Source organism: Chlorocebus sabaeus, chromosome 10 (assembly GCF_047675955.1).
Source record: "Chlorocebus sabaeus isolate Y175 chromosome 10, mChlSab1.0.hap1, whole genome shotgun sequence".
Lineage (NCBI taxonomy): Eukaryota > Metazoa > Chordata > Mammalia > Primates > Cercopithecidae > Chlorocebus > Chlorocebus sabaeus.
Window position 1 is genome coordinate 100,740,333 of NC_132913.1, and position 12,427 is coordinate 100,752,759.

Here is a 12,427-nt window from a genome sequence, read left to right on the forward strand (position 1 = left end):
AAAAATGATAGCACTCAAGAGATGATGATTCTTTTTTTTTTTTTAATTTTATTTTTATTGAGCAGCACTTCATTCTGTAAAATAGAATTAGTATTCCCTAGTCCTTGGTATTTTTAGGAAACTACCAATTATTTGATTTATTTTGTACCTGACTTACATGATATGATAGTCTTTCTGGCTGTACCAGTTTCATTTGTTGGTTGCTGAAATGTCTTCATTTTCTAGTTTTACATCTGCTAAGATGTTCTGTCAGAGTACTACATACAGTTTGAGTATCTTTTATCCAAAAGGCTTAGGACCAGAGTGTTTCAGATTTTGGATTTTTTTTTTCAGATATTGGAATATTTGCAAATATGTATCAATGATAATGACATTTGTAAAATATGGTTTGGTGTTATTCAAGTGCAAAGCTTAAGGATAGCCACCTGGGAAACACAGCCTCCAATAGAATGAGTGAGCATTCCAAAGTGGGGAAGTTAAGTTTTCACTTATATAGGCAGAAACAGAAGTTAACAGGGTTGCAACATTTTCCATACAAGGTCATTACGTAGTTTGTAATGATTTGATAGATTACAGCTTGCTGCATTCCAAGGAAGATTGCTTCGACATTTTGCAAGGAAGGGCAGTGTTCTAAAGGGGTCTGATCTCTGGTGGTATTCCATCTTTCCTAATCATTTTTAGGACAATAATGAAGACATTTAATCTAGAATCAAAAAAGCAGAAGTCGCAGCTGCATGCTATGTGGCTCAGGCCACATAATCCCATTCCTCTCAAGCCTTAATACATATAAAGTTCCAAAAGCTTTAGGTTTGGATTATTTAGTTTCACATATACACTAAGATCTCTTGGGACTGGGACCCTGTTCTAAACATGAAATTCATTTATGTTTCATATACACCTTTTACACATAGCCTGAAAGTAATTTTATACAGTATTTTAAATAATTCTGTATATAAAACAAAGTTTGTGTTAAGTACTTGCATGTGGAAATTTTTACCTGTGGTGTCACGTTGGTGCTTCAAAATTTGTGGCTATTGGAGCATTTCAGATTTTGGATTTTTGGATTAGGGATTGCTCAACTTGTACTTTAGGTTTTGAGGGCCATAAGGACTCTGTGGCTACTAGTCAACTGTCTCATGTAGTGCAAATGCATCCAAACATAATATGTAAACAAATGGGCATGGGCATGCTGTGCTCTAACAAACTTTATTTATAAGAACTGTTAGCTAACCCCTGATCTAGTTGATAGACTTACTTCCGTATGGAATAGTAGTGTAAGCTCCTTTTGTCAGTAATTATTTCCTCCATAGTGTTTCTAAAAGTCATGGTACTAAAATTATTATATTTCTTTTTAAATGATAATTAAAAGGATTAAAAGGTCCATGCATTCTTTTTTCTTTTTTTTGGTTAACATGCTATGTGCTATTGAAAGGGCAAACCTACCTTCTTACTATCCTTTAGGCAAGCCAGTCACACTCCTGCTGCAGGGCCTTTGCACTTACTGATGCAGATACAAACCAGAACATAAGACATTCTGCCTCTTTGTCTAGATTTATGCTAAGATAACAGTTTTATCAGTGATATCTTCACCACCCTAAATACATAGCAACTCAGCTTCACATGAATACTTGTCCTACACCTGGTTCTATCTTAAATCCTCTACTTTCTCCCCACCCCAAGGTACTTAGTATCGTCTATCATAGTATATGTTTTTTATTTAGTTACTCATATTCTGTCTCTATCCACTTGACTAATAGATATGAGGATAGAGATTTGTTTGCTTTCATCTGCTTTATCCCCAGTAATTAAAATATTAATGGTTCCTGGCATATAACAGTCAACAAACATTGTTGAAAAAAAATGAATGGATGAATGAATGAGTTGAAGTCTTATCTATATTGTTAATTAATGCTCTGATGTTTTCAAAATAAATAAATGCACATTTAAATTTCAGGAACGGAAAACAGTTCTTCCTTCAAAGCCTGCAGTACCTGAAGTAATAGAAGACTTTCTCTGCAATTTCTTGATCAAAATGGGAATGACCAGAACTCTTGATTGCTTTCAGTCTGAATGGTAAACAATTATGTAGATAAATAGTTCTCTTAAAATTCTAACATTTAACTTGTACACTTTTAAGTGTCTTGACTTTGAAATGACTCAGCCTATGAAAAATGGCTAGAAACTTTTCCCATCTCCAGCCGTGAAACCACAACACACACACACACACAACACACACACACACACACACACCAGAATAGCAATTGCAAAGACATTTTTATTAAACATCTTTCCCAAATATTTAAGTTTAAGTAATTTTCAAAAAATCAAGAAACTTGAATATCTCCTGGAGTTATAAAACACAGATACTTTATGAAAACATTTCCTAGTATTTTTGTATAATTATTGAGAGTATTTCCTGTATTTAGACATTATACTAAACAGTACGGCTTTACTTGCTTGTTTGATTTATAGTGTAATGGCTTGTCTTTTTCTACTCACATAGCTGATTAATTATATTTCTATGAATATTCTTCATTTAGAAGTAAGTGGAATTGTATTTTGAATATCACTTAAACACAAGATTTTCTTGTTATAATTGAAAATTTTAATAACTAGTTATGAAAATCAGCAGGTGTACCCTTTGTACCTTTATTCCTTTGTACAATAATAATGTCACCAGGCATATTTTCCATTTCCTGACATTGTTTAAATCAATTTATTAAATGATTAGATACAAAAATATATTTGAACTTTAATAGCTATTGCATATTCTAGGAAAGGGGATTAATATATCTAAAGATGTTTATAATTAGGACTAATTCCTAATTTTAAATAAACTTGCAATGTATGGATAATTTGCAATTTTTACTCATCCAGCTGTGGTATAAATTTTTATTGTTTGCTTTTTTTTGGTTCTCATCTTCTGATAACATTCTCATAAGAGCAGTCAGTTTCATTATTTTAAATTGCACATCTAACATTAATAAATTTTATGAGAATTATTTTTCATTAATACAGTCTAAGAAAAACAAAGTTCAGTGGAAGAAAAATAATGCTGCGTCTCTTAAATTTAGAAATTGTGTGAATTATTTTAAATAATTTTTAATAAAAATATCCCTAAGAAATATAATTACAAATGTTCTAGAAAATGTATTTTTTGTAAAAGTAGGTAGATGATTAATTTACAGTGCTAATAAAGTGAAAGATTAATATGATTCATTTAACTTTCTGTCTTCCAACAATGTGTGTTAGGACATGTGATGCTTATATGTTAGGCCAGTCCAAAGTGTAAAGTGATTTTCTTAGAATAGTGTGGATCCAAGTATACTGTTAACAATCTGGTGACTATTGTCATATTTTCCTTTTAGATTTAGCAATTTGAATTGATGAGATGAAACTTCAGGAAACTAAGATTAGTGTTAGTATTAGGATTTAAAGTCCTCCCAAGCTAGGCATACTAGTCATAAGATAAAATTGGTATAACGTATCTCTGTATGAGTTTAGAATATTGTGGTTCAGGTAATTTTATCCTTATCCCTAGCTGCCAGTTTGCAATGAGATTACACTGTATTGAATACCTTATTTCATATGAAACATTTTTTATTTTGATTAGAAAACTTTACTTATTCTACATAGTAAAATTATAGGAAAATTATATGTATTATTTTTTATCATTTTTACCACAGGAGAAAACACTTAGATTATATAATTGCTATGAATTCACTTAATCTTTCAAAACATGACCAAACAGGGATTTTCCTTTGTTAGTTTGTTAAAATAAGCAAACAAACAAAACACTGGGCAGTAAAATTTGACATAGGTTCTTTCACTCCTCAAGCGGAAAATGCAATGAATCCTTTAAATCCAGGGTTAGAAAACTAAGATCCTTGGGCCAAATCTGGCCTGCCTCTTGATTTTTAAAATAAAATCTTATTGAAACACAGACATGACCTTTCTTTAGGTATTGTATATGGCTACTTTCACTCTGTAAAAGCAAAGTTAATTAGTCACAACAGGGGTGATATGGCCTGTAAAGATAGTTTTGCAAATTCTAAAATATTTATTCTCTGACCCTTTACAGAAAATAGTTGCCAGAATGTAGTAGGAATTTGTTCTATGAACCACGAAAAATTTCCATTGCGGGTTTAGTCAATGCTTCAATTCTATTTGTATGCCTGTTATAGAATTATCAATGGACAACAATAATTTCTCAGGGGGGAGAAATTAAAGAAGAAATTAAAATGGAGAAAATATGGTAATCTAATTCCAGTACCTGTACCTGAGCATATGTCATCCATCTGTCTTCCTACACTGACTGTTCCCCTATTAACATTGTCAGAACTACTCACCCTAAAGATACATTCCTACTCTTTTTTTGCCTTTCACTACCACTTCTTTTTAAACCGTTTTTCCCTTTCCAGCCAATGTTTTGAAAACAAAGTTTAAATTTTTTTTCTTTCTTCACCTTTTTACTTCCTATTCAACACTTGGTTCTCTCCAGTTTGGCCTGTTTGCACCATTTCACTGAAGGTAGGGTGGTAATGAAAATGCTGTCAAAAGTAATAGTACAATTATTTATGACACTTAATTACTAATTTAATTTTTTTGTAATAATGGAAGAGTTTGCAAATTAAGAGTATATTTCATTAATTTGCATGAAATAAATTTTACAGCTTTTAGACAATAAAATTTGTCATAACATTTAATCACTTAAATGTGAGCAGTACAGTTACAACTTTCTGGGGATGGTTAAGTTTTAAAGCCACAGCCTAGAGTTAAAATTACCCTTGATATAGCCCTTACGTTGCCCAAGTATGTACAGGAAATATGTGTGGTGTTGTGTATACATTAATTACTCCCAGTGAACACTACACAAATATTTGTTCCTTTGTAATTTAATCTTATTGCTGTTTCTTCAATTGGTGAGGTCTTGGCTTCTAGTTATATCTTCCATAAGAATATTTTTTTCCCCAGTCATTATTAAGTTAAACACAGGAATGTAGTGACTCTTCTACATAACATAAAAGTTAGCAAAAGCTAATTTTTGCTGTGTTACATTATGATAAATTTGACCACTGTAAATACATCTGCACAGATTTATGTACTATGATATTAAGGCAACCTTTTAGGTGAGTATTTAATTAAAATTTTTAAAACAAAATTAATATCATGTTTATTAAATATGAGGGATTTAAAAATATTTAAGAGGGTGAAGGCTTAGGCTTATTACGCAGAAATGTACTTTGTATCATTTTTATTGATATAGTATATTCTCATGCATTATTTCATTTACTTCTCCCAACAACTGTATCGAGCAGGTAGCCACAGCCGTATTTCTATTTTAGGGATGAGGAAAGGGGATAGGGAGATTAGGAAGTCTCCTCAGTGAGTGTCACTAAGTCATAGCCAGTAAGTGGCAGAGTCAACCTAGGGACATACTGATCTTAAAGACCAGTCTCCTAACCACAAGGCTATATTGTGCAATTATACAAGAGAATCTTGGAAAAAATTAATAAAGGTGCCTTTTGGTTTGGCTGGATACTAAAAGGACCTAAGAAAATATTAATTTAGAATCCAAATTTGTGCCTATTTTCTATATTGATTTGAGGAATCATGGGGCGGGTAATAAACATTTCAACTGTGCTATATTTTTCTTGAGAGGGACTGTCTGGTTCTAAGTGATAGTCACAACAGTGCTGGGGATTCTAAGTTTGTACAGTAATTAAAATAATTTTGTCTATGTTGGTAATATATTTCCCTAAATCTTTATGAAAACTTGGGGGAAAAGTTCTCATTATAGGCTTCTTATAAGGAGATTATAATTGAGATGACCTTTCCCCTGTCTTTTACCTCCTATGCCTTGGGTGCCACCATGAGGGAAAAATAATCCTTATTCTTCTGACACCATTTATATGTTTACTGGAATTCTGTCATAATATTCATCATTTATGGCATTGGGTCTTAAATGCATTTGGTATGTAGACAAAATTTTGTGAAATTTCTATGCATTTTCTCCCTGAAATTCATATATATTCTCCATCTCTACATAATTCTAAGTAGTTTATGGATCTCCTGGTAAATATTAAGAGCATTAATGCAATTTTATTAGTGATAATTTATTGGCAGTTTCATTGAGAGCAAATTATATTTCAAATCTCTAATAGTTATGGCAGTCTTCTTTCCCACCTGAACACTTTTCAGTCTTACTTTAAGAGTGAGTGAAAAAGAAGAAAGAAAGTCGGGATGTTTCTTAAAACAAAAGAACAGATACATGCAAACTGAAGCAAACCACAAAAATATTATGTATGAGAATTCAGATTTTATTGAGAAGTATACTTCTGTAGTTTGTGCATTAAGATTCCTAATTACTTGTATTATTATCTAAAAGTGAGCCTAAAGTCATCTTTCATATTTTTATATGGATGGCAGAAAATTTACCTGATAATTTTTGAATATCCTGAGATATATACTATGTAATAAATGTTGTATTTGGATTTGTGCTTCTTTTATGACATATTATTTTATTTATAGTGTTTAATTTAGAGGAAAAACTATTAAATCACTTTTTTCCTCATAGAAAATTTCTCTAGTGGTTTTCCCACATTAAGTAAAGCAAGGTGCTGAAAATCAATTTTATGGTCAGAAAAAGCTTATGTCTAATACTTCAATCAATCCCTATGTCTTCTCTTCTGAGATAAGTGTAAATCACATTCCTAGTACAGATGACTGACTGAATTTATGATTCAATTGATACCTATTTCCTGTTTTATAAATTGTGGCAAATATGATGGAATATTGATTCAATTATCTTAATCTTCAGGATATTCTATGGGGGGTCCTCTTGCTCTTTTTTTAAGAAAAAATCATATATCACACAAAATATGTGACTTTATAAATATGTAACATTATTAAATTATGATTTATAATATGAAACTACTGATAATTTATAATTTTTAGCTCTAATATTTAGCTCATCTAGAGCAAGCTTTGTAGGGATTTAATAATAACTTTATTACTTGAAATATTTTTCTATGCTCAAATTGTTTTTTTTAAACTTTATTGATTTCCATACACAGTGATTAAAATTGTAATTATTTACAATCTACAATTGATTCTCTGATGTTGCTTCTTATTTCACTGAGAAAATACAAGTTCCATCTCTCCCACCTCCCTCTTTACCACCCCGCTGCCTCTGGCCTCCAGTGTTCTCTTCTCTCGCAGACTCTAATGTTACCTGAAGCCAGCTCTCATCTTGTCTGCTTGATACCAACCCCTCTCACTGACTTAAGGATACTACTCTTGTAATCATCCCTCTTTTACCTCTATTGTCAGGTTTTTCCCTCTTTGCTGGGTCATTCCCATAAGCATACACATGTACAATAATATCTCACATTTTAAAAAAGGAAGAGAAGAACCACCCTAGATTTCATATCTTCTTCTAAGTTCATCTTGATTCCCTATGCTCTGCTTTAGAGCATATCTCCTCGAAAAAAGTTTGTTGCCACTTCCTCATTTCCTAGTCTCTCAGTTGTTCTCTCAGTTTGTCTTTTGTCCCCATGACTCTATTGAAAACTTCCTTTTTTTTTTTCAATAGTGACGTTCACAGTGCCAACTTCAGTGATTGATTCTCAGTATTCTTTTCAGACTCCTGGCAGCATTGGTCACTGTTGTTCATTTCTTCCTTTTTAGAACACTTTCTTCATTTTCCCCCTGGGCACAACTCTCAGATTCTCCCTCTATTTCACAGGCCTCTCTAGCTTAGTCTTTTTTGGTAGTGTTTTCTTTTCCCCTCAACTCGGAAGCAGTGAAGTGTTTATGGCTCACTCCTAGGACCTCTTCATTTCTTTCTTACTTTACTTTCATTTCTCACTGCCTAGGTGGTCTCTTTCAGTCTCATGACTTTAAATAGTATCTATAATGTTGATTACCAAACTGCCCACCCTTTTTTCCGGAACTCTGAATGTGTATACTCAACGTTTATCTTCACTTAAATATCTGCTAGGCATGTTACATTTAACACGAATGGAAACAATCCCTTAATTACTCCAACCACTCTGCTCCTCCTGCGTTTGTCCCCACTTAGTAAATAAATGGCTATCTGTTGCTCAGCCTAAAACCTGGAGTCGCACTTGCCTTCTCTCATTTACCAACACCTGACAGTTGATCCATCAGATAGTCCTGCTGGCCCCACCTTGACAGCATTTCTAGAAGGTACTTACTTCTCATAATCTCCAGTGCTACCAACTTTCTTCAAGCCACCATGCTCTCTCCTTGACTATTGCAATAGCCTGCTAACTGGTCTCTCTGATTCTATGCTTGCTAGACTAATCCCTTTAAAACATAAATCTGGTCAGTGTCACTTGTCTCAAAACCTTCCTATGGTTTACTTCTGATTCAGAGTAAAATTGCTTTCCTCACCATGGCTCCCTGCTGTTTTCCTGACTCATCTTTCACCACTCTCTTCTTGGTCACTTAGTTGGCTTCAGTTCCAGGCACTCCAGGTACCCTGGCTGTTTGTTGTTTCTTGTAGTTGCCAAGAACTTCCTTGGTTCAGGGCCATTGCATTTACTTTTCCATCTGGCCCAGCTGCTTCTCTCCCAACTATCCACATAATACAGTCCCTCATTTCCTTTAGATCTCTGTTCAGGTATCACTTTGTCAGTCATATTTGTCATTCATGTCCACCCTATGTAAAACAGCACAAGCACCGCCATCAGTGTTTCCACCTCACTCTTCCTGTATCTTTTCGCCATCTTATTTAACTTCATAGAACTCATCACCCTCACCACTAGAATGGAAACTCCATGAAATAGGGACTTAGACATTTTTGTCAATTTTACTGTTGTCTAGACCAGTGCCTGGAACATAGGAGATGTTCTGTTATTATATTTTATATACCATGATGGTATTGGTACCTAGAAGTCATATTTTATTCTAAAATATATTATGAATGTTGGACATTTTAACTTATAAATGTAACACTGCAAGTAATTACTATAATACTCCCTGAGACTTAACTTTTCGAATTGTACATAAATTAAGCCAATGTGGCAGAAAGAAATGACATAAACCCTTTTGTTTGATTTTATCCTAGGTATGAGTTAATACAGAAAGGAGTGACTGAACTTAGAACTGGTGGGAATGTTCCAGATGTCTACACCCAGATTATGCTTTTGGAAAATGAGAACAAAAATTTAAAGAAAGATTTGAAGCACTACAAACAAGCAGCTGAGTATGTTACTTTTTAAATGACATTTTCTTATTTTTCTTTTGGACTAAATAAAAAGAGTTGAATGAAGTTGATTATATGTAATGTACCAGAGCCTTACTTTTGGAAAACTGGATTTTTCTAGTTGTAAAAAATGTGAGAGGCTTCACTAGCAAATTAATTAAACAGATGATCAGAACTATCATAATTGTAACTTACCAACAAGAAGGGAATGCAGGGAGTTGTTTAGGAGATGGTACATTTGTTATATAACATTCACTTCCTTATGTATTTGATAGTCTTTTCATGGTTTATAACATTTTCTCCTGTAAAGAGACTAATTTCTGAAATAATAATTAAATTTATAGAAAGCCGAGAGGAAAATGCTAGAGTAGAGGAATTTCGGTATTTGAAAATTCTCCAGAAGGAATAATATAAACTGTGGACTTTGAGGGACAATGATATGTAGGTTCATCAGTTGTTAACAAATGTACCTGTCTGTTGTGGGCTGTTGATAATGGGGAAGGCTGTGCATGTGTGGGAGTAGGAGGTGTATGGGACATCTCTGTATCTTCTAATCAATTTTACTATGAACTTAAAACTGCTCTAAAAATAAAGTTTATTAAAAAAATAAAGAGAATTATCTATACTGTTTTCCATACAGGTTGAACTAATTTACATTCCCACCAACCATGTATGAGTGTTCTCTTTTCTCCACATTCTCACCAACATCTGTTATTATGACTTTTTAATAATAGCTGTTCTGGCTGGTGAAAGATGCTATCTCATTGTGGTTTTGACTTCAGTCCAGCAATTCCACTACTGGGTATCTACCCAGTTGTATAAAAATTCCACCCATACTCTTACATTTATTGCAGCACTATTGATAGTAACAAAATCATGGAATCAACCCAAGTGTCCATCAGCAGATGATGGGATAAAAAATGTGGCATTTATATACAATGGAATACTATTCAGCCATAAAAATGAATGAAATCAGGCCTTTTGCAGCAACATGGATGGAACTCAAGGCCATCACTCTTAGTGAAATGACTCAGAAACAGAAAGTCAAAAACCACATATTCTCACTTATAAGTAGGAGCTAAGCAATGAGTACATATGGAGATACAGAATGGAATAATAGATACTGGAAACTCTAAAAGGTGGGAAAGATGGAGGAAAGTAAGGCATGGGTAAAATATCCACTACTTGGGTGATTGGTACACCAGATGCCCAGATTCATCACTATGCAATATGTCCATGTAAAACAACTGCACTTTTACCCCTAAGTCTATAAAAATAAAAATATTTTTAAAAGAAAACATAAACTATCCATAATTTCACCACCCAGGGCCAGCCACTTACCATTTTGTTGAATAGCAGCCTTGACTTTCCTCAATGCATATATATTAATGCATATTTATGAGTAACTTTTAAATATAAACTGCACTAATACCATATTTTGTAAGTTCCTTTTTCATTCAAGAGTACATGATTAATATATTTTATGAAAATAAATTTTATTCTAACTTAGAATTACTGAAAGGAAACCTTTGTTTAGTAATTTCCTGGCATAAATTTATTCATAGAAGAGAAGCCAAATCTCTCCACACCTTTCTTTCTACAATTGATGGAAGGTATGCAATTCCTGGTGAACAATTTTAGGTAAACAGCCAGTGTTATTCTGACAAAGAATATGTGAATGCATTAATTTGGGGTGAATCTGCTCATCTGAGGCAATTTTATATGGAAAAATCAATGCCCAGATGTGAAGCAGAGTTCATATTTTATTTATTCATTTTTATTAAATATAGTTAAAAAGAGGGCCTTTCTCACTTAAAGAGGCATATTAAAACCAAAATTAGATTAATAGAATTACCATATAGGAACATAATATTAAGATTTTTGATAAGTTTAAAGAAAGATGACTTTTCATTGAGAAGCAGAGAAAACATTTAAAATAAGCTCTTACTTGTGAACGATGGCAGTAAATAATTTGTATGATATCATTTATTCAAGTATTGTCCGTACTTGTAGAAATGTTTTTGCAAGGTATATAAATTTTGTATTATCTATGGATGTAATGTACCATTTAGAATTTTATATTTTACATTAGAAGTGTGTGATGATTCTGAAGAATATATTACTAGAACCAGTGTTCTCTCTATTCTTTGTTCCATTTCTCAAAAGTGTTTTGTACTATTTGCCCTGATGCTCACTATGATTTTGTATATTCATCTAATGGATTCACTGGGAATTTGATACAGCATATTTCTCACAGTGCTGCCTGACACACTTTCAGTTCCTGATCTCCTTTGAATTATTGCTTGAGTTTGCTAATTTTCTGTTAAATAGATCAAAGCAGCCTCTTTATGCCATAAGTTTAGCTCCAGTGACATTGAATAGTCATTGTTAAGTACTGGTCATTTATTGAATATTATGTTTAATAGCAATAATATAAAAAAACATATTACTCATGCAGATTGTTAACTTAATGTTAGAAGAAGCCAGGATTAAAATGCATCACTCAAATAAAACATCTTGTCTCACTAAAATATCAGATTATTGTTTTAATTTTAACAGTTTGTGACTTTCTCAAATCTATCTCATTCAATAGAACTTAAAATCGAAAAAGTTAGACAAGGAACATTTGTGTTTCCTTTACTGTACTTGACATGGAAGATTTGAAAGGAAGCTGCTTGATCCTTAGATGCTTAATCTTCATTTTACTGAGTGGATATTAAACATGGTGTGTTTTCACAGCACATTTTAGTAAAATGCTTCCTTATAACCTGGTTCTACTGATACATTCTTAGAAAATGGAGAATGAAGTTTTGTTCCGTTTTGTCAGTAGTTTTTTTGTTATACTTAATAATTGTACATACATTTATACATATGATAATTGTACATGTGATATTTTCATACATATGTATCAAATACATTTGTACATATGATAATTGTACGTGTGTTATTTTGGTTACATATAATGTGTAGTAATCAAATCAAGAGTATTTAGGATATCTATCACCTCAAACATGATTTTTTTGTGTGTGTTGGGACCATTTTAAATCTAACTATTTTAAAATAGATGATAAATTATTGTTAACTGTAGTCACCCTACTGTGATATTGAACACTAGAACTTAACCCTTCTATCTAACTATGTTTGTATCCATTAACCAATTTCTCTTTATCTCCCCTTTCCGCCCTACATCTCCCG

The 12,427-nt window shown here is 32.7% G+C and overlaps 1 protein-coding gene across 5 annotated transcripts in view; it reads left to right on the forward strand.

The window, feature by feature from the left end:
* Nucleotides 1-12,427, forward strand: part of SPAG16 (sperm associated antigen 16) — a 116,454-nt gene that overhangs the window by 24,664 nt on the left and 79,363 nt on the right. For 4 of the 5 annotated variants that reach the window (XM_073020053.1, XM_073020054.1, XM_038001574.2 and 1 more), the window contains exons 4-5: nucleotides 1,955-2,073; nucleotides 9,095-9,232. In XM_073020053.1, the coding sequence (XP_072876154.1) occupies nucleotides 1,955-2,073; nucleotides 9,095-9,232 (257 nt within the window). Of the gene's footprint in view, nucleotides 1-1,954; nucleotides 2,074-9,094; nucleotides 12,167-12,427 lie in introns of those variants that run through there. The other variant, XM_038001576.2, reaches the window with a different exon arrangement.